General features: G+C 46.7%; 1 protein-coding gene across 5 annotated transcripts in view; it reads left to right on the top strand.

Annotated features, from left to right (window-relative positions):
• NF2 (neurofibromin 2) overlaps positions 1–23,015 on the top strand; it is a 117,543-nt gene that overhangs the window by 36,974 nt on the left and 57,554 nt on the right. For 4 of the 5 annotated variants that reach the window (XM_036753693.1, XM_036753699.1, XM_036753708.1 and 1 more), the window contains exons 2-4: positions 4,993–5,118; positions 6,749–6,871; positions 12,627–12,710. In XM_036753693.1, the coding sequence (XP_036609588.1) occupies positions 4,993–5,118; positions 6,749–6,871; positions 12,627–12,710 (333 nt within the window). Of the gene's footprint in view, positions 1–4,992; positions 5,119–6,748; positions 6,872–12,626; positions 12,711–12,817; positions 13,847–23,015 lie in introns of those variants that run through there. The other variant, XM_036753715.1, reaches the window with a different exon arrangement.

Here is a 23,015-nt window from a genome sequence, read left to right as displayed (position 1 = left end):
CAACAGCCTGCATTTGGCCCTGGGGCCCTGGTTTGCCAGCCCTGGCATGGGCCGTGCTGCCCTCTTTGATTTTCCCTGTTTTTGCATTCCAGTGCTCTGCACAGTGCCTGGCACGGTGAGTGCCCTTAACAGAAACTCACTGTTCCTTCAGCATTCTGTTAAAGAAGTTTTAAAAAAGATACTAAAATAATATTGGTGCAGGGCCTGAAAGAGAGGCGTATCAGGGTGGAAAATAGTGGTTATTAGACAGATATTTTAGTGGAAACGCTTTGAAAAGGTCCTTGTGCTAGTGCTTCATGTCCAAAAAATATTTGTGTTGACTGTGTCTGAGGCAGTGCTCCTGTGAACCAAGGCGGAAATGAGCTGGTCTGTGTTTCCCTGGTTTGCCTCAAGGCTCCAGGCATCAGGGTTCCACTGCAGAGCCCGTGCTTAGGCTCTTCAGAGGTGGGGAAAGTGGAACACATTGACCTCTCCTGCATTTATTTACCTTGCAACTATTTTTGCCCCGACATCATAATAATAGCTGGGATTTTTATAGCCCTGGAAGCATCAGAAATCCTTCTATATACATTGCATCAGTTCATCCTCACGATAGCCTTGTGAAGTAGGTGCTGTTTTTCTAGATCTCCACTGGGGCTCAGAAAGATTTACTTACTTGCTTAGGGCCTGAATAACCCACACAATGTTGGGGGAAGATTTGAATCCACATCTTTGTGATTTAGGTTTAAATCCAGGTCACTATCCATCCATTATGCAGTGATGTCTCTGTCAGACACACAGATTCTGTCTTCTTCATATTAGCTTATGAGGCTTGGTGATCCATCCTTCCTTGGTCTGGCAGACATCAGTGGAGGGGAGCAGGGTTATACAGTAGGTTAATTTTATATGGATTCTCTACCACCTGATAGAGAGGTGATAAACTCAGGGTGCAGACTGGGACATTTTTGGGGACATGGCCAATGTGGAAATTTGTCTTGCTTGATTATGCATACTTGTTACAATGGGTTTGTTTTTCTTTTTCAGGAGTAGGTCAGAGGAAGGTGAGAGGAAGAGAAGGTGGATTTTCATTAATTAAAAAAAAAATTATACAGCTGTATTTGAGGGATTTCACTGGAGCCCCCAAGGTCTCATTTAAAAAAAAAAAAATTCAATTATTTTTTTAGTCCTTGAAAATCCATCTTCTCTCCCTCCGACTTTCACCTCTCCCCCATTGAAAAAATAAAGAAAAACAAAACCCCTGTTGCAAACGAATTCCTCCATTGTCCACGTCCAAAAGAAGGCATCTCATTGTGCCCTCTGGACCCATTTTCTCACTGTTGGCAGGCAGGCAGCTGTTGTATCCGGAATCCGCTGGACGATGCTTGGTGAGAGTATCAATCAGAGTTCTAAAATCTTTATAGTGACCTTGTTAGAATATAAGTGGTTCTCTGTGTTCTACTCAATTCACTCTGCATCTAACGCCTTCTGTGGCATAGGGGTGACTTTAAAAAAATATGGGACACTTCAGGAATTTGCATGTCATCTGTGTGCTGCCGAAGAGAGCCCAGGACCCTGCTACGTTTTTGAAGTCCGTATCAGCAGAGCCCAAGATTGTCAGTCCTTGTCAAGCTGTGCGTGTCTGCTGTTTAAGGACCAGCTCTCCATGGTCGGCTCTGGGAGGGCCACCTCGGGAGGGTCACCTCGGGAGGGCCAGCTGGCTAACCAGGCGTGGGAACTCATGAACTTTGTCTGTGGAAGGTGTCTGAGCCCTGGAGTGGCTGAACCAGAAACCTGCCTGGGCCATGGCTACACAAAAAAGTTCCTGCTGCCAAAATTCTGGGGCTTCCTTTTGCTCTCCCCAGGAGTCCTTCGGGTTGGCGTACCCCACCCTGAAATGCAGGCCCTCTGTGGGCCAACTGGGCCAGAGTTTGAGAGCCAGGATGGTCACTTAGAAATAGGATTATGCTTATTGGGAAGTGGCGGGGGGAGGGAGGGGGGCAGGAGGGGCCTTGCTGGGAAATTGTGGGAAGGCAGGCTAAAGCTTCCTAACTTCCTGAAAGTGAGAGCTGGCCCTGCTGAAGATGTTGTTGAGGGCCCTTGGGATATGGAAAAGACTTAGAAGGAAGCCTAGAGAGATCCTCAGAGGATCAGAATTGGGTAAGAAGAGGAGGAGAGGGGGAACAGGGAGGGAGAGTTGGGATCTTGGAGAGCTGAAGGGAATGTTTGCTATTGCCTGGACCAGGTTACTGACAGATTGTGTCTTTGTAACCTTCACCATTTATTTCAGCTAATCTTTGTACCAGGTTTTCATTACGCTCCTTGTTTAGTAACATTGGATTCTGTCATCTTGGTGAATCTTGGTTAGTTAAAAGGGAGAAGGGATTTCCTTTCTGGACAGGCCAGAGGTGGCTTGGGAAGGTCCACGTGTGGGACTCAGCAAGGCCCTCCTAGTGGCCCTGGAGAGCACAGGTTCCTTGAAAATAAAGAAAGCTAGTCTCTTAGTTTGTCAGTGGCTGGTGGGCGGGTGCTGTGTCTACTGCTTCCATCCCTAATAGGGTTTGCTAATTTCATTGTTTTTGTGAGGTGGACCCAGAAGAGGCCCAGGATTACCGTCTAAATTTTTGTTGATTGGTTGATAGTCCTGAGTTCAAGCCAAGCCTCCTGTCTGGGAGGCCATAGTTCCCATATCTGTGGTTTTTGTGTTTGCTTGTAAAGTTCAGTGCAAATATACTGTGCAGTGTGGTAGAACTTTCCTGATACAGTATCTCAGTTGAGGATTCAAACTTCCAAGTCAAGGAATTTGGTTAAAATTCCCTTAGTAACTATAGTTTAGTAACGTTATGCATACAATTTGCCACCCACATCTGCCATAAGAAGCAGATGCTAGTCTGTACACTCTGAATGGGATGGGATGTGATGGAAAGCGTTGCTTAGTTTGGGGGCGTCAGCTCTCAGAGCTTCTTGGACCCTGGCTGCTCCTCTTCTCCAGAGCTCATAGTGATTGTTCAGTGTTGGCATTCTCCTGTTAAACAGCCAGGCATTTGTAAGTAATGTACTGTGTTCAGGCTTAAAATAGTGTTAGGAGGAAAATATTCTGAACTTATGTGGTTTTTCTTTTCCAAAATAAATGTTATTTCAGTAAAGTCTGTACCCTGGGATTAAAATATGCTGGGAACTGGAAAAACCCTTAGCTTGATGGGGAAACAGGTGTGCCCAAAACTGTCACTGAAAGTTCGATTTGTTAAGATCTCGCAGAAATAAACTTTATGCTGTTTTACTTTATTTAAAATCACTCTTAAAACCCAAGCTCCTTTGAGCCAGAGAGTAGGCCGAAGGGCCTGGGATGATGATGCCTGGGATGACCCCTGCCTCCCAGACTTCTCCCTGCGCTGCTGTCCTGCCTCTGGCTGCCTGCTGGTAAGCTCAGTAGCTGGGATCTGAACTCCCTGTGCCCTGGGCCCACTCACTTATAGGGACAGTAGCACAGGGAGTTGTAAGAACCCTTTCAGAGTCAGGTTTTAGTAAAGCATCATCAACATCGGCAAGCACTTATTAAGCACCTACTATGTGCTAAGCCCAAAGAAAGGCAAAATAGTCCCTGCTTCCAAGGAGCTCACTGTCTAATGAAAGCAGCTCAAACACTGGAGGTTTTGTTTTTTTAGAATAGTTTTCATTTTTGTTTACAATTTTAAACAGTCCCTTACCCTCAGTCCCTTTTTTGATGATGCTAGGGAGTTTGGGGCACTCTTTTTCACTGATTAACATTAAGCATCCTAAAGCCTGAGTGCCCCAAGGGAGAGCTAGTGCTGCAGTAGCCTCATCTCTCGGCGGGTACAGCACATAGACCCGAATCACGGCCTGCCACCGACGCTCCCGTCACTTTGGTGATGCTTCCACACGGTGCCATTTAGCTTTTGCTTTGGAATCTTGGAGACAGAAGCAAGACCCCAGCAATGGTTTGGATGGCTGGACCCCAGCATTTCTCCTGGAGGAGCCTGTGGGGCTGTGACCCTGGTTGGTTTAACTGGGTTATCCACAAGGGGGTAGCAGCGCCTAAAGCTAAGGAGGGAGCGAGTCACGTCAATGCTGGTGTGCACCAAGATGCCAGCCTTCCAGATGGCCAGCAGATCTGGGCCAGCCACTTTGGTTTCAGGAAGAAAACCAAACAATCTCAGTTTCTTAAAATTTTGGAATTACTGTGTCAGCCTGGGCAAGACGTTGCCTGCCTCGTGTTGTTTTCCTCATCTGAGCAGGAGACCTTTCAGGCCCTGCCTCCTTCCTCCTTCCGCTCTCGATCGGTCCTTTGTTTGGTGCCTTTCTAGCATACCTACATAGAGTGTCAGGTTGTGGTTGTCAGTTCACATGCCTGCCTTCTCCTGTTAGAGGGGTAGTTCCTATAGTTTATCTAAACTTTTTTTCCGTGTATTGTTCTGGACCTTATAGTTGTTTAGATCCTTGTTGCCTTTTATTGTCATGCACGACTCTGTCTTCTTACCCTCCACGTGGAGGATTGATTCAGCTAGCATTTATTAAATTCTTACTGTGGCACTAACAAAGGACCAGTGGTTAAAACCAGACATTTAGTTCTGAAACTTAGCCTTTTTAATTCCCCTTAATCACAGGACAGAGTAATGACGTAAAAAAATATTGACAATGTCTCTGAAAGCTCAGCGTCTTACTAGGCTCACAAACCATGTTGGACTCATCTGCAGGTTTGTGTGTACTTACTAGCTGTTCTCAGAACCTTTGGAAATGTCCCTGGGAGGTGCTCGGTGTGTTTGCTTCACAGTTAGCAAATCATTAAGCTTCATGTGACATTTTCCAGCTGCCTTTGCTCAGTATATTGGGAAAGTCCATTTTAGCTTCTGTGGTCATCAGCCATCTTCCTAGGAGCTTTGTGCTTTGGAATCCTAAAACTGGAAAGTGATAGTGCAGAGTGGCTGAGTCAGGGGAGCATCTGTTCTTGTTCTTGTTGGTGTTGTTCAATGCTCTCTGCTGTTGGTTCCATTGCAGATGAAATGGAAGGGGAAGGACCTGTTTGACCTGGTGTGCCGGACTCTGGGACTACGGGAAACCTGGTTCTTTGGACTGCAGTACACAATCAAGGATACTGTGGCCTGGCTCAAAATGGACAAAAAGGTTGGGCCTTGAACTTGGACTGTTTTATCCCAGCCCTTTTCCTGAGTGTGCATCTAGTTTTAATATTGACTCATCAGGCGCTTTAGGTCTGTGTTCAGGAGAGTGGAGTCCTTCATATCCACCCGCAGACAGGAAGGCAGAAGGCAGTTTCTACTCCCAGGCTCTACTGGTCAAGTCACATAAACCAAGATGAAATTATTGCGATCCCAGTTTATTTATCTGTTATTGCTAAGCTGCTTGTGACTGGCTTTATGCCCTTCAATTGATCGAGCCACTGGTCTGCTTTTGTAAACAAAAATGTCTATTTCTTTCCCACTTGCATTTTTGCAATTTGTGAGTTTAAAAGGCTGTGTCAGAGCTTCTGCTCTTCTGCTGGGATTTTGAATTTTATAGATTTTTAAGTAAGTCCAGGACCCCAGCTTGAATTCAGATTATAATCCAAGGGCATGGAGTTCCTTTGACACCATTCAGGGCAGGCCATTTCTGTATCAGGCTTCCTGGAGCAGGAGAAATTGTGTTTCTCCGGCGTTTTGGACATGGGCCTCATGCTTACGTCCAAAACTCTTCAAAAATCTGCACTAATTACGTGCCTAACAAACTGTGGAAGCTTTTTCTCATTTTATATTCAGTCTTAACACCTAGACTATGTGTGTATGAATGTGTACACATATTAATGTGACCTGACATATTGGAATCCCTTGCAGTTATAAACACAGCAAGATAGAGTTCACAGCAAGGACGCTTGGCAGTTGGCCGATGTGAGAGGCAGGGCACTGACTCTGGGTTTGTTTCTAATGTGGGTGATTCCACATGGAGTTCGAGCAGGAGAATCATACACCCCCAAAACTGTAGAACTTTTCTTAGTCTTTCGCAATTCTAAACAAAGTGAGTTTGACTTACGTCTGACTACTAGAAAAATTGATGATGGATTGAGGGCATAAGGACCTATAGAGTGTACTGCTCAGAGGAAATAAATGATGACCTGTTAATGGAACTTTGTAGCTTGAAGGATGACATGTTTGTCCCCTGAATTCAGATGCATTCTGGGTAGCAGATGCTTGACATTAGGGGAGGCAGTGGATGGAGTTGCCAGATTGGCCAAGGGCTCCGAGACGAGGGCCTTCAGGCCTCCAGGGTGCTGGAAGCATCTCAAGAGTTCGCTCCAAACCAGTGAGATCGCGGCGGCCAGGCTTTTTTCTGTCCTGCCCATCACTTCCAGGTTCCACTCCAGTACATGGACCGAGGTTGGGCAGGAGGAGAAAGCAGTGCCCAAGGGGCTCTGTAGACCCTGATGTTGGACAACCAGTGGCCCAAACAAGACCCAGTCACAAGCTAGCAGGTGGATGGCCATGTTTTTTGACCTTGAAGACGTCACTTTTACCTTTTATCTGAGCAAAAGAAATAGTTTTGTTCAACTTCCTTCCCTTCCAAAACAAAAAAACAGCATCCATGGAGGTCCTGGAGGTTAGCTTAGCTCCATAACAGCAGTGTGAGGTGAACCTTTGTGGCATTCAGTGCTGGGTTGTGCGTGTTGCATGTGGCCGCGTCATGGCCTCACGCATGAAGGCAGCGGTGCTTTGGGCACAGGCTGGCTCTTGCCTCGTTGATCTTTTGCCCTGCAATTTTTCAGGTGCTGGATCATGATGTTTCAAAGGAAGAGCCAGTCACCTTTCACTTCCTGGCCAAATTTTATCCAGAGAATGCAGAGGAGGAGCTGGTCCAGGAGATCACACAGCATTTATTCTTCCTACAGGTACCTTGATATATCCCTGCTGTCCCCCTTATCCCTGAGGTGAATGCCCCAAATGCAGTGGCAAGGTTTGGTTTAGAGACTTCCTCTAGGATTTTATGGACAGCCTGTCTTATTGCAAAAACACCTCCTCTAGGAGCTCAGCGAGGCATGCCCTACAGCTCTGTACAGGAAGAGGCTTGAGAGTAACCTTAGCTTGTGAGTTGAGACCATGGGCCCATAGATTTGGGGTTTGAAGGGGCCTTTGGAGGTCACCTAGTCCAGGACTTAAACCTTTCAGCACTTCTTAAACGGGGGGTTGAGACCCCATGGGGTCTTAAGAAGCGCCGAGGTCCCAGCCCCTCCCCCTTCTTTAACATCTAAGGGAAATTGAGGCCCAGAAGAGTGACGAGGCTTGCCCACTTGCTTGTAGCCTGTAGATGGCAGAATTGAACCCAGGTCTGGATTCTAAATCTACTGTGCCACAGAGTCTGAGGAGAGAATATTGAATATGGAATTCATTCTCCATGTAAGTCTTGTATTAGAGGACATCCTAAGAGCTATCTAATCTTTACTCCTCATGTGACAGATAAGGAAACTGAGGCTGAGAAAGCTACAGCGATTTGCCTGTGGCCATGTGTCCAGTTGGTCAGCTGGAGCTGGATCCCAGGGTGCTGGCTTCTAATCCATCACTCCTTTCACCCTCCTTCCTCTAGGCTTAAAGTGATCTTTGCAGGCTCAGTGAGCATTCACGAGCCCTAGCAGACCCCAGCCTCAGAGGAGAGGCCACCCTTCTTTCTGTAGTGCTGAGAGTCCTCGTTGAGGTAGGAGCCATTCACAGATGACTAGAAAACAAAGCCCTCCATGAAAGGTAGATTAGTCAGTAACAAGGATTTAATAAACTCACGTTCTGTGCTAGACACTGGGGTCACCGAGGGCCCTCTGAACCTGGGTAAGTCTGCACAAGGCAGTTCCCCTGCACAAGGGGACAGGGCTGGCAACAGAGGGGGTGGGGACATGGTTTGTGTAGGGGGTGCTGCTGAGCTGATTTGGAAGCACCCCAGGGCTTCAGTGAGGAGAGGCTGGGGGTGGGGAGTAAATTCCAGGCATGGCGACAGCCAATGAAAAGGCATGGACATGGGAAATCAGTGTCATTTGGGAGAAATAGATTGCAAGAAAGTCAGTCTGGCTAGGCAGCAAAGTGCAGGAGGATAGGAAAGGCAGGTGGGGCTGGGGTAGAGCCCCTTAAAACTCAGAGACAGAAATTTATATTTGATCCTCAAAGCAGTAGGGAATCACTGGAGTTTATTGAATAGGGGAGTGACCATGCCAGATCTGCCCTTTAGAAACTAACTCTATGGAGACTGCAGTGAGGAGAGGTCTGAGGGGATTAGGTGAGAGGGAATGAGGGACTGACAGACAGACATGGTGACCGAGTGGAGAGAAGGGGCTGATGCCGGAGATGTTGTGGCAGCAGCAGCAGGAGGTGGTAACTGATTAGAGATGTGGGTGGCAGAGAGTAAAGAGTTGACCCTAATGCCAGGGTAGCAAACCTGGGGGACTGGAAGTGGGGTGCTGTCCTTGACCAAGGGAGGGGTGTGTTTGGGGTGAAAGTCAATGAGTTTTGTCTTGACTTCTATTTGAATATATTTTCTTTTGGGTAGCTTTCCAAATATAACTTCCTCAGTTGAGTTTGAGATGCCTGTGGGACATCTAGTTTGAAATATCCAGTGGGCCAAATATGTAAATTTTGGAATCATCTGCATAAAGATGATAATTAAATCTATGAATACCGATGAAGTAACAAAAAGGGAGGGAATAGAGAAAGGAGAAGAGGGCCTGGGGTACACCCAGCATTAAAGAGCATAATATGGATGATGAACCAGGAAAGGCGTCTGCTAAGGCTTTGTCAAGACAGGAAGGAGGAGAATGAGGAGGCTCCTCCTTGGGGAGAAAGATGGCGCACCAGTCCTGGAGTCACAAGGACCAGAGTTCAAATGCAGCCTCAGACTCTACTAGCTGTGTGACCCTGGGCAAGTCACTTTAAAAAAAGAGTCAATTAGGGAGGAGTAAAAGGATTGCCTCATTGCAGTGAGGGCCCAGTTGAGAACACATAACAAGCTTGTCATGGATCCAGTTAACTCGTTCTGACTCTGTTGGACTTGAGGCAAGGGACAGAAGTGATGAGGGCTGGGTGGGGCTTGGCCACTAGGTCAGGAGAGAAGTGAACAGTGTAGAGTTGGATGAGTTAAGGCATGGCTGAGAGTCTAAGCCCTGGCGGGATTGAAGCCACAGTGAGGAGGGAGGAGGTGCAGGGACAGATGGAAGGTCTTGTAGTCAGACATGCAGAGAGCATGTTGTCTGCATGTGGCAGATCCAGGAAGACTTCATGGAGGAGGTGGCTTTTGAGTTAGGCATTCATCCCCAGAGGAAGGACATTCCTGGCACAGGGCACAGTGTGAGTGAAGATAGCAGGGAGCACAGAAGGTATTCCTAGTACAGAGGAGACAGGGAAGCCAAGGCTGGGGAGTGCAGGTGCCAGCTGGTGGTGCCGGGGGGGTCCTGGGGATGGCACGAGGACTGCCAGGCAGAAAAGTTTGGATTCTCCCCTCCAGGCCACGTAGCCAGGCCACATTGATTGGCTTTTTTTGGCTAGATGTATGAATTATTGGTACAGGAGCTCCCAGTGAAGAAGATTGGCCGTGCTCTTCAATTCAGTGGCCCAGACAGCTGCCTGAGTCTCTTGCCAGGGGTGCCCAGCCTGTTTGTGTTGGCAGCAGCACTCGAAGTCCGGCTTCCTAGCTACTACCTCATGCTGCTGCCTGATCCTGTATAAAGGCTGATGATTTGGGCAGTGCCATGGAGATCATATTGGGCTTGAGGGGACGGTGGAGGCGGGATTCCTGTTAGAGAGCTCTTCTGTGAGGCCCCATGGGTGCTTATGAGAGCAAGGGCTAGCACGGTGATCATGGGAATAGAAAGCGGGGGATGCCTGAGAGAGAGTTCACGCAAGTGGAATGGGCAGCGGGCTACAGCCCGTCAAATATGTACCAGGGAAAGAAGAGGTGGGCGCAGTGGTGGATGACAGTCACAAGGGGAAAGAACTCTAACTCTTGCCCACATTGAAGAGAGAGTTTCTCCCTCCTGTGAGCTCCAGTAGAACTTTTTTTAAACCACTAATATGGCCTTTTATCACATTCTGCCTTGCGTTATAGTCAGTCATGGCTTAGCTCCCTTACTCAAGCCATGGGGGTCAGGAAAATTTGTTAGCCAACTTTTGATAGCTCACAACCTCTAGTACTTAGGAAGTAGTCGGTAAACGATCATTTATTATGCACCTGCTGTGTGCCAGGCACTAGGCTAGGTACTGGGAATGCAAAGAAGGGCCCTCAAGGATCTGGGGAGACCACGTGCTGATCACTAGGTACAAACCAGCTAGAGAGGATAGGTTGGGAGTATTCGGAGAGAATAAAGAGGACTAACTGGAAAAGGCTTCTCAGGTTGAGACTTGAGCGCTCAAAAGGAAATACTTGTTGAACTGGAATGAATGGAAGCAATCAAGAGACCCACGATTGAAGGCTACAAGCCAGGGCGTTGGGTTCTTCTGGGGTTGCTGGGCATGGTCCTCAGGGACACAAGAAGGCCGCCAGTTTTGCTCGTCCTCCTGTTTTCCTATCTGGTCATAGCCCTGCCACAATTTCATGGTTAGTTACCAGCGATTTGTGCCTGAGCTGCCTTTTATGCCCAAAGGTGCCAGCTGTCAGTGATAGAAAAGATTACTGGGGGGGGGGATAATTACATAATTTCCCAGAAGTGAATGTTGTGTCTGTCATGTAGCGCTATTATCGTTAATTTGAGCCTGAGCCCTCAGCATATTGTTGTGCTCAGTGAAAGCTAAATTTAATAACAGACTTTTCTCAGAGAAAAAAAGATGACTCTCTTTCCATTAGTCTTCCTCTTTTACTAGAAGAGGGGAACTGAGCGTAGTAGGGGATACAGGAATGTGCTGTCACATCCCACCTCACTGGGAGATTCTGTCATTTTGCAAGGAAGACAGGGGATCAGCCTTCCAGGGCCTTGTAGTCGAATAAGGACAGTAAGACACGGGCATGTAGATGCAGCTCATTCACTTAATAAAATGTATTTTCAGTGGTATAGGAGAGAGAGCAGCAAAGGATGGTAGGAGCGTGGCACCCCTGTGTTACTGTCAGCTCCCCAGAACTCTGACACGGACGGATGGTCCGTGGTGGGGCCGCTGCAGCTCGATGACCCGCTGCCGTCTGACTTGGCTACTTCAGTGGACCTCTGGCATACACAGCTGCTTGTTCTCTTGGCGTTGATCTAAACCTGCCTAGGCCTTATCCTTCTGGGCCTGGGTCACCTGCCTTGCTTCCCCATATCATCATTCTCAGTCTCACTCATTGTCATTGAACTGTTGGATGCTGTGACAAGCTTTTGCCCTTAGCGAAGAGGGCAGGGGGAGAGGATGGAGGTGCGTATTTTGTCCTGCTCTGACCTGCCAAGGGGCTCTTCCTGTCTGGGTGCCACCACCTCAAAGAAGGGATCTACATAAATTGATGTAGAACCAGAAAGACAGTATCCACAGCTAGAATAAAATGTGTGTGTGTGTGTGTGTGTGTGTGTGTGCATGCATGAAGGCCACCCTGCAAGGTAGCCAGACCAGAAGGCCTCCTGGACATGAGTTCAAGATGGACAGGAAAGGTGAGGGGACAGAGAAGGAGAGGTGCAGGGAGGGGGAGAGGACAGAAGCTTGAGACTTAGTCTCAAAAACAAGAGGTTTCATGTATGTATCTTCCCTCCCCTCCTCCTCTTTTAAGCCATGGGATAAAAAGATAGAGGGGACGCTTCTTTCCTGCATTTGGAAGCATCTGGGTTTTAGTTTTTACTCCAAGAAGGCAAAGACAACTTTAAAACTTGAGAAGAAATCTCGAGTAGGATTGATTACCATGTAACCATTGACTGGGCATGAGTGATGGCCCAGGTGTTAAATGGTTCCCTTAAAAGTACTTGGAAATGGTACATAGACACAGTGTGGCTTCCTCCCAGGTTTTCCCATATTGCAGCCTCAGTGTTTGGATGAAGATTGAACTACAGTGTATACAGGGACGTCTAGGGGACATAGCTCTGTGAAATCACAATCGATCCTCTTCCTCCCCCCCTTCATTTTGGGTATCTGACATGACAGAATGGCAGTTCAACATTATGGCCCCAGAATTCAGTTTCCTGGACTTGGAAGCATTGAAAAGCTTAATGGTCAGACCTGATTGCTTCCATTTATGTTAGAGGGATCAAATTGAAAGGGCTGGCTCTTTATCGGCTCTAGTTCAGCTAGGCTGACTGTGCAGCTTTGATCTTGTGTTCCGACTCAGCAGGGCCCAGTGTGAAGCCTCCGTCAGAGCTGTATCTTTGGAGATTTTTTGTGTTTAGCTATAACCTAGTCCAACAACACAGGGTTCCAGCTTTACTCCCCGTCATTTGTCATTTTCTTTTTGATAGTAAAGATCTTTTTTGTGCTTAGTCAGCATATGATAAGGTGAAGATAAGCTGTCTTCTTAATGCTGACTTCCTAGTGAGGAAGGGTCCGCTCTATAGAGTCCTGGAGGCTCTGTCAGTAAAGACTCATACCCCATGTCAGAAAACTCATTATTGGCCTGGTTGGGGAGACCTTGTCAGAGTGGGCTGCAGCCATCTGCCATGGCTGTCATGTGTCGCATGGACCACGTGTGCCTTCTCACGTCTCTCTTGGTGCTCTGTGCAGGTGAAGAAGCAGATTCTGGATGAGAAGATCTATTGCCCTCCTGAGGCGTCGGTGCTTTTGGCTTCCTACGCAGTCCAGGCCAAGGTAGGCCGTTCTCCCTGTGGTTCTGAACCTGGGACTGAGATGCCTGCCAGGGGAGGGAGCTGGCTTGTGTTTAAGGGTCATTGATGCCTTCTCTTTTTACACCACAGGTAAGGAGGCTCCCTTGTTGAACCTTCCTTTCCAATGAAACAGAAGGGTTCAACAGAACCGCCTGACATAGCAGCTGGGCCTCCTTGTATATGAAACACTGCCCCTCTGGGCCCCCAGCTGACATTGGTCATCGCAATGCGTCTGGATTTGCCACCTTTGAGGACTAGTTTTACTTACGTTATTGTTGGTCCTGTGTGTTATTGTAGTTCCGCATCAGTCTATCCCCATCCTCCCATATTTATTGGAACAGCCCCAGGCACTGTGCTGGCCTTGATTATTTTCACTAGACACCCCACTTTTTCTTCTGTTGGTGGCTGCTAGGAACCAGTCCATTAGGTTCTGTGCTCTGCCTTTTGCAAAGCCATTTCAGCCCCATCTCAACATTCTTCCTAAGACATGATTGCCACACCTTTTGAATCTGTTGAGGGATTGGACAGTGCCTTGCGCTCTAAGGATGCATAGCCAGCGTTTGCTGCCCTCACACGTATCTGGGTATCTCAGCGGTAGAAGGGGCCTTGAAGATCGTTGAGGTCAGAGGTTGGCAAACTCCAGGCCTGCTGCCTGGCCTGTTTTTGGATGGCTACCAGAAAGCTAAGAAGAGTTTATATTTTTAAATACAGTAAAGCTTTATTTAAAATTGTAAAGACCATTCTTAGCTCCCACTCTGTACAAAAGCAGGTGACAGGCCACGATAGGCCTGCTGGCCGTAGTTTGCCAAACCCAGATCCAGACTAGACTAGGACCCTGAAGCCTAAGGGATTGAGTGACTTGCCCAGGGTCACTTAGCTTAATTATTGGAAGAGCTAGAATTGGAAGCCAGGTCTTTTGACCCCCCAGCATGCCTGTATCTGCTGATCCCAGTGTTGTAAGTCTGTTTTTGTAGAGAGTTTGTCCATTGAGTACTATGGAATCGCTTGGCTTGTCCACATCCATTAATGATAACTAATGGAACTCACATGATAATTAGCCTTTCTATAATGCTTTAATGTTTGTAAAGCCCTTATATTAACTCATTTGCACCTCACAACAATCCTGGGATATAGGTGCTGATAGCCCCATCTTACAGGTGAAGAAACTGAGATAGACATTAAGTTACTTGCTCAGGGTCACATAGCTCATAAGTCTCTGAGGTCAGATTTGAGCTCAGGTTTCCCTGACCCCAGTTTCAGTGCTCTATCCTCTGTGCCACCTAGATTTGCCTCTGTTATCGAAAAATGAATGCATGAGACTAAAGGTGGAGGAGTTCGTAGTGGAGGGGCCATAGGAGGCCTGGGAGCAATATATTAGTAGTGGAATTCTGAATCAATGCAACCATTCTGGAAAGCAGTTTGGAATTAGACTACGAAAGTGACTAAAATGTCTATTGGATCCTGGGCCTGTGCCCAAGGAGATCAAAGACAGGAAAAAAGGTCCCATGCACTGATAGCGGCATATTATATAGTAGCAAAAGACAAGAAGCAAAGTGGCTGATCCACCAGAGAGCAGCTACCCATTTGTGGCATGTACATGTAACAGAATATTCCTGGGCCATTAGGTGCGATGTGTGTGAAGACTTCAGAACAGCCTTCTAAGGAGCGGATGAACCAGTGCTGGGGAGGAGATGAGAAAATGGTCCTCTCCCTTGGGGCCAGAACATGTGGGTGACCAGGGATACCGGCCAGCTCAGTTGGGTTGACCAAACTTTTTATATATTTTTTTTCTTTGATGCAAAGGGTAGCTCTCTAAGGAGGGATGTATCTGGAAATGAAGATGATGTACAAATAAAATATATATTGTAAAATTAGATAAATGAATTTTTTTGAAAAAAGAACGTGAGATTTTTTTTCAGTTACATCCACAAAGGTGCTTAAGTCGGTTTATTCATCTGATAACTGAGGTCTACATTCATTAAGTATTCCCAGGACTTCTAGGGCTCCTATCCCAGACAGGAATGTAGGGCCAGGTGAACTGTCCAGAGTCACCCAGACAATCTGTGGCAGATGGGGGGTGGGAATTTGGGGGCTTCATCTGGTACTTGATAGCATAAGTATACTGATCCTCTGAGAAGTGAGTGATTCAGAAAACAAAAGAGGGGTTTGATTCTACCAAACACACTTCCTTTTATGTTTTGATTAAGAAGAACATTAGTAATTGGAAAAGCGTGTCCCTTCAATCACTGTCCTCCTGCCAGTGCTGAAGCTGCCGCTGTCACTTTCATTAAATCCATACACAGCCTGGCTCTGACTCCAATTTCTTTTCAGCATGACTTTTTCTTCAGCTCTAACTAGACTGAAACCTTCAAGGAGACCTCTCCTGTTTGAAGGGCACCTGTCTGAAAGGCTGGATTTTCTTAACATAGATTTTAGACAACAAATGATCAGAACCTGCATTCAGAAGCCACCTGTCCAGGAAAAAAAAATACCTTTCCCAGGGAACAGCAGGTGTCTCATTAAATAGATTTTACTGCAAGAAAATCCCATAAATTTGGATTCTAGTAATTAGAAACTTATACAAATTTAGAAGCAGTATACATGATTCTTATTCAGGAAAAAGCTCCCAGTGACTTATCTGTGTCTTAGAAGTGAAGAGAGCCCCATCCATGATGAGTGGTTTTCTCAAACCTAGGGTTTAACGGCTTTAAGAACTTAAGGATCTCTCTTACTAATTCTTTAGTTTATGAGTATGTTAGTTAATTCTGTGTAGTCTGGTGACTTCTGTATTTGGTGCTTTCTTATATAGTGTGGACCTAAGGTGAATTGTATTTTCTGTGATTTAATGAGGCACCATCTGATGTGGCGGAAAGTGGATTGACGCTGGAGTCCAGAATCTTGACTTCGTCACTTTCTAACAAAGTAGCCTTGGTCAGGGCGCGTAGAACATCCTCTTTTTGGAGTTGAGGGTAATCATCTCTTGCCCTAGCGATGTCACAGGATTGTCATGGAGATCCAGTGAAAATGAGCACTTTTCAAAAGCTGTATCGTTCCAAGTTATGCCAGCTGCCAGAAGTCTTTGGACGACCCCTTTAGGTTGCTTCTGACCTTGGCCTGAGTCTGATGGGCCTTCTTCCCATCAGAGTGAATTTGTGGTGCTTTATTTCCTTGTGTGGATTGTTGGCCTGCACAACTCTAAGATGGAAAGGAAAGTGAATTGAGCTCATTAACATATGGAAAGTAGTTGGGAACAAATGCACTCATTATAGTGTGTCAGCTGCTTGAATGATATAGACTCAATCCCACGGCATAAAGAGACAATTAACGTCCAAGTGTAAATACAAATATTAATCACATGGTTCAGTTAGCAAGCACCACATTTCTTGGATGGGCTTTGAGTTATGCGTGAATCAAAAGGATGGGCTTTAGATGGTGGGGGAGGGGAGCGTGTTGGGAGGATAGCATCTCACCTTGGAAGGTTTCAGCCATCAGTTGATTTAATTTTGGAAATGTGTTGTTTTGAAACTTGTACTAATTAAAAGCATCTGTGGAAGACAACAGTAGGCATTTGACAGTGGTCTGGGCCTGCAGAGCTCTCTGACGTGCCCAGGAGTTAGGGGTCTCTAGGTAGAAGGAGCTGAGTTGGAAGTAAGGAGAGCACAGAGGTCTTATTAGCCGTCTGCAGTGTTGGCTCCCGTGACAGTGGAAAAAGAACTGTTGTATGTAATTGAAATTTTCTATATAACTAAAATTCTCACCCTTTAAATACCCAAACAGTTTTTAGTTTAAACACTTTTGATGAAAACCTTTCAAAAATGGATTATGAATCACTTCCTTGTCTTCTGAAACAGAAGACTGAGAACACAATTAACCTTTTCTGGATGACTTAGAATCATTATTACGAATACCAGTGATTGTGCTGTGTTCAATTGAATCATGTCCCTAGAGCTCATTTAGGTGTGGGGGCTGTTTGGTGTTTTTCTTCAGCAGACAGTTCTTTGGGAGCCTGCAGTATGTGGAGCATGCTATAAGGCTTAGGGAAGGCTTTCCAGGGAGTCCTGAGTCATCCTTGCTTCCAGACCACCTGCCTTCTGTCCTCTTGTCCCCTCCAGGGCCTTCCCCAGTGCTCCTGGAGGCTGAGGCTGACCCACCTAGACTGCCAACTCCTGCTTCTTGTGCAGACTCCCCCAGGCCATACTTTTGCCTGCTGGGAGGTCGTCCTGAGCCTTTCGAGATATGTTGCCACCTGCCAGAAGCTGGGTCTTGGGCCTGATTGCCTGCCTCCCTCATGTTCTGCACTGGTTCTTGGCCTGGACTCATTCCTTGATGGGTGGCTTACTCCTGTCCCCTATGCCTTCTCTTTTCCAGGGATTCTGAACCCCTACGTGGTATTGTGCCAGTCCCATTCCTCGTGCCTCATGGCCTGCTCCTCTATTCTGCCTCCCCCCGTCCCCGCAACCAACATTGTCCCTTTCCAGATCTGCCCTTTCCAGCCTTCTTACACCATGCCCCAGCTGTGAAACAGACTCTTGTGACCTGGTGACACTGGCCTTCTTGCATCTCTCCTCTTGAGGCACTTTCACTCCCTTCACCTGTATCTAGAACTCTTGAACTCCTCATCTTGGCCTTCTGGCAGCCTTCAAGTCTCTGGAGTCCTCTGCTGATTAGCTCTCATTTTTCCTGTATTTATTTTGTTTGTATGTGGTTGTTGACATGCTCCCCACCTTAGACTACACTTATCTTTGTATTCCTAGAACTTTGCACAGTGTAGGTGCTCAATAAATGCTGGCTGACCGGCCGGCTGCCTGCGCCCTCCACTATGCTGTCTGGAATGCCTGCTTTATAGTTAATAAATGTGTTTTTTGTTTTAGGCCTTTTCCTTTCTCACCCCCTCTATATTCTGGTTCTCATTGAGATCTGGCTCCCTGCTGATGGCACTGCTTCCATGGCCGACCCTTTCTAGTCCTGGTTGTATATCCACTATAACTTGCTGGTGTGTGTGTGCGCGTGCACACGCGCGTATACCCACATACCCCTTGTTCCCCATTACCATTCCCAGGCTCTTAGGCTACCACCTTAACTCAGTAGCTTCTCCTCCTTTAAGGTTCATTCAATCCACATTTATTACCCAGTGAAGATTCTGGTAGCTTCCATCTTTGAATCCTCAGGATACTTGTCTTCCTTAATCCAATGAGTTCAGTGCCAGATGCAGTCTTTCTACCCCACCTCCTCCCCTCATACTGGGAAACTTAAAAAAAAATACATACACACACACGTATGTATGTGTGTGGGGGTGTACATGTGTATGTGTGTATGTGTATATATATATTATGTATAGATGTGTGTGTCAATGTGTATATTCCTTCAGATGCTCCGATGTCCCAGTTTCTCAGTCTGCTCCCTTCCCGCAACCTGCTCCTCCACTTCACCTCACTCATACACATTGATGATCATCCCTTTGAAGAAGAAGTTAGTCCTTAGTAAATTTTTGCTCACTGACTGCCTGACATGTTTCCTTCCCTTGTGGAACTCTCTGTCCCTGCTGGCAGATGAGACAATCACTAGGGTGACTAGAATGCCCAGCAGTTCCCAGTCCATCCATCAGAAAGCTGCCAAACCAAGCTCTATATGAGGTCCTTCTATCTTCGTAAAATTCATTCTTTTCATTTAACATTTAAGAGCCTACCATGTGCCTAGCACTGTGCTAAGAACTGTGGATATAAAGAAAAAATAAACCGGGCAAAGGGATATAGTCTTGTCTCTGCCTTCTTGCTCTTGACCTTTCTCTTGCATTTGATGTGGTTGACCCCTCTTTGCTTGAAGATTTCTCAGGCTTTCTGGGTTTTTGTCTGTCTCAGGCTCATCTCCAACCTGCCTGACCTCTCCTTCTCAGTCTCTTTTGCTGGCTCATTGTTTACATCCTGCTTCCTAACCGTGGCTATACCTCAAGTCCTTGTCTTGGGCCCTCTTCTCTTTCTCTGGATTCTCCATCCAGACTTTCTCTACAAGGCCTCTGCCTCCAGCTAATTTCATCTTAACTCCCTTTGCCCTCTTCCAGCCTCCTTTTGTGTTGTTTCTGCCCTTAGAATGTCACCTTCCTTCCTTCTGCTTGGATTTGTATTCTAGTGGCTTAGCATGGTGGCTGGCATATAGTAAGTGCTTAATAAATGCCAATTGACTTGACTTGACTCTCTGTGTTGGTGCCTTCGTTAGCTTCAGTAAGTTTAATGATCATCTCTCTGCAGATAAGGCCCAGATCTCTATATCCAGCCACAGCCTTTCCCCATGACTTTCTCAACTGCTTGTTTGTCATTTCAAACTGGATGTCCCAGAGACATCTCAAAATCAGCAAGTGTGAATACATGTCTCCTCTTCCAGACTTACCTGTTTCTGTAAGAGGTGCCAGCATTCTCAGTAGGCTCCCAGGTTCCCAGCCTTGCTGTGATCCTTGGCTCTTATGCCTCCTTCACTCCACAGTGGCCAAAGCCTGCCTTTTCTGCCTCACAGTCCTTCTGTGTCTGTCACATCTCTCCTATCTCTCCCCTTCTCTCCAGTCACTCAGCCACCACCTTTATTCAGGCCCTCATTACTTCCCACCTGGATCACTCCAGTGGACTCCTACTTTGTCTCCTTCCTCTCCTCTCCAGCCCATGCTCCACACAACTGCCAAAATCATTGTTTTTAACACACAGATCTGACCAGGTTGCTCTGCTGCTCATTCATGTTTAGGGGTTCCCTTCACCTCTAGAAAAAATGTGAACTCCTTTTTCCAGCCGCCTCATACATGCCTTTTATTCCTGTGCTTTATGATCTGGACAGGCTCTGTCCTTCCTCCCAGGTGACCCTGGGCCTTCTGGTTGTGCCCAACGCACTCCCTTCTCTCCTCTGTCTCCAAGAATTCCTCTCTTCCTTTGCAGAGGGCAGCTCAAGCACCATCTTCTACACGAAGCACTTCTGATTGTCCCTCTTCCTTAGCCTTCCTTGGATTTATTCTCCTTAGAGTTATTCTGTGTATACTTGTATAAGGTAAACCCTCAGATTAGAGATTGGTTTGTTCTTTGTAGCCCTGGCACCTGGCACATAGTAGATACCTAACGAATACTGGAGTGATTGATTGAAGGTCCCCCAAGCGGCTTATATTGTACTGGGAGGAGAGAACAACATGGAATGAAATACTATGTAGAGCAGAGGTTCCCAAACTTATTTGGCCTCCCACCCCCTTTTCAGGAAAAAATTACTTAGTGCCCCCCTGGAAATCTATTTTCTTTAACCCATTAACAATTTTTTGGAAATTTGTGTCATTTCAAAAAAAATTATAAATTTTTTTTAAACAACGCATCTTAAATTTAATAATTTATTGTAAATTTGGGTTTTTTCTCCTGCATTGAAATTTCAATGACTCAGTATTGCATCGTGTAACCCTAGAGTATCATATTGTAAACAAGTCATTATATGCACATATTCCTGCTGATGCGCGCTGGACTTTCCAACAGGATTGCCTGCCAACACTTGCTTGTTAAGACCTGTCAGCAGACTTGACCACTGATTGGTTATGACTTGCATTTCGTGTGTTTATTTGGACAATAATGTAATCACTGTGACTTTAACTCTGTTACACAACAGATGAAACAAGTAGGAATGGTTTTTCACAATTTTCTTCTCTTCTTTCCTTACACTTCCACTGCCTTCTTATTTTTATTCCACACCCCTAATTGCACGCAAGGCTACTACAACCCCTCTGGATCCTTTCAGCGCCCCCCAGGGGATGGTATTGTTCACTTTGGGAACCTCTGATAAAGAATAATTTCTGATAGGAAAGAATTTGATGTTCTCTAGGCTCTGGTGCTTGGGTTGAGCTTTGAAAGGAGCTAGGGATGCTAGGTGGTGGATATGATATGAGGAAGGTGAGGACATTCCAGGCCCAGGGGATAGCTGATGGTGAGGCCCAGAGAAAGGCAGTGGGGTGGCAAAGAGGCTGCAGAGAGTGTATGAAGAGAGGAGTGTGCAGTAAAGTAGCCTGTAGCCACATGGGGAAGGCTATTATATGTTTAACCAGAGGAGTTTCCATTCTAGCCTAGAGGTAGTTGGGGGCCATTAGAGCTTCCTGAACAGGGAAGTGACCTGATCTGACCTGTGCTTCAGGAATATCAGCGTGACAGCTGTGGGTGAGGGGAACCAAATGCCAGCACACCAATTAGGAGGCTGTTGAGAAAGTACAGGAAGAGAGGGAAATGACAGTGTGAGTGAACAGAAGATTCAGGATGTTGTGGACTTGACAGCTGACAGGGTGTGGGGTGTGAGGGAGAGGGAAGAGCTGACTGTGATATTGAACTGTGAGCCTGGCTGCCTGCGAGAGTGGCGGTGCCCTCCACAGAAATAAGGATGTTATCAAGAAGGGAGGGCTTTAGTTTTACCTGTGCTGATTTTGAGATGCCAGGGGCCATCCCTTTGGCCACTCGGTTTGGACTTCACTCTTGTCATGCTCCTTCTCATCCTGGAACCCATCGTCAAGAGAGCTCATCAGCTTTGGTTCCCACACCTCATCAGGACCCTCAGTTGCCTCTGTCCCTCTAATCAGAGGGCTGGAGGATAGATAAAACAAGTCTTCCTCTGTTTAATGAGGATTCAGAAGCACTGTCAGCTTTTTCTACCAGCTGCACTGCTTGATTTTGACCCCACCACCTTCATGCCCCCTGCTGGGTACAGGCCCCCCCCCCCCAGCTTCCTTTGTTGTCTTCCCCCTTTAGATTGGAAGCTCCTTGAAAGTAAAGATCTTCTTTTCTTCTTATTTGTGTTCCCAGCACATAGCACAGTGCCTTGAACACAGTGGGTGCTTAATTAATGTTGATTGCACTGTTTTTCCAAAAGGCAGTGGGGATATGGGGCTGGAGTTCAGAGGGCAGAGTGAGGCTAAATATTTAGGGAATCTGAATCCATGAAGACTGATGACATCATTGAGAGAAAGTGTAGAGAGAAAAGAGCATTGGGGTACACTCATGCATAGGAGGTGAGATGTGGACGATGACCCAGCAAAGGAGGCTGAGAGGGAGGGGCCCCAATGGTGGGACTGAGAGGGAGGGGCCCCAGTGGTGGGAGGAGAACCATGGTCATAAAAAACCAAGAAAGAGAGGGTGTCTAAGGGGGAGCAGTGTGGACCTCAGGCTGCACTTCCAAATGCTGCTTGGAGGGAGCATTTTCTATTGAGTGATATGGTCTGAAGCCAGGTCACAACAGGCTGAGAAGTGACCGGAGGTGAGAAAGTGAAGGCAAGGAGGTTGACTAAGCAGATTTTTCTAGGAGTTTGGCCTGAAAGGGAGGAGAGCTGTAGAGTGACAGCTTGAGGGGGAATACCAATACCAAATTAGTTTAAGGACGGAGAAGATCTGGGCATTTCTCTTAAGCCGTAGGGAACGGATCAGTGGATAAGGAGAGACTGGAAGTTGGGGTGAAGGTGCGAAGGTGGGGAGATACAAGCTTATGGAGAAGGTCAGATGGGGTGGGATCAAAGGCACTGGTAGAGGGCTTAGCCTTTGCAAGAGGAAGGACCACATCTTCATCAGAGCCTGGAGGAGAGGAAGAGGGAGTGAGGTGTGGAGAGAGCAGTCTGAATTAGAGGGTTGAGGGCAAGAGAAAATTCATAAAGAATTCATAGTTGGATATGAGGCAAGAAGAGGGAATTCATGAAAGAGAGCCTCAGATATTTTAGCTAAGTATGAGGTAGAGTGTCTGCTGAGAGTAAAGAGGAGTAAATTTGGAGGTGGTTTGAGGAGGGAAGAGAAAGCTTCAACAAATGATGAAAGTCGAGAAGAGAGTTGATCAGAAATAGTCTGAGCTTTGGGGTGCAGCTGTGAAGGCCCCCTTGAAAGTATACTACAGAAGTTTTAGTCCATTCATCATGCTCGTCTCACTTCCTTCTCCATGTTCAGCTGCACTTGTGTAGGAGTGGAATTGGTAGGTGGCCTCGAATCCAGCTTTGGTTGATTGGCCATAGCTACATAGTCAGTAAACAGTGAAACAAGGGAGTCAAAGGTTGAGGATAGTGTTAAGTTAAGCATCTTTTTGCACCCTGTTCTCTTTCTCTTGTTGGTAACCCTTGGTCTCTCCCCATACCGGGCCATCTTCCACACGATGGGTCTGATCATGATGCTTCCCTGCCCAGGAGCACTCGAGTATTCTCGATTGCCTAGAGGACTTTTTAGTCTAGTAGTTAAGACCTCCACCAAACTTTCTCAGCTTTGTTTCACTGTGCCCCCTTGGTGCATTCCACATTCCGCTCACATTAAACTAT

Source organism: Trichosurus vulpecula, chromosome 1 (assembly GCF_011100635.1).
Source record: "Trichosurus vulpecula isolate mTriVul1 chromosome 1, mTriVul1.pri, whole genome shotgun sequence".
In the NCBI taxonomy this organism is placed as follows: Eukaryota; Metazoa; Chordata; class Mammalia; order Diprotodontia; family Phalangeridae; genus Trichosurus; species Trichosurus vulpecula.
This window is presented reverse-complemented; position numbering and strand designations above follow the sequence as displayed.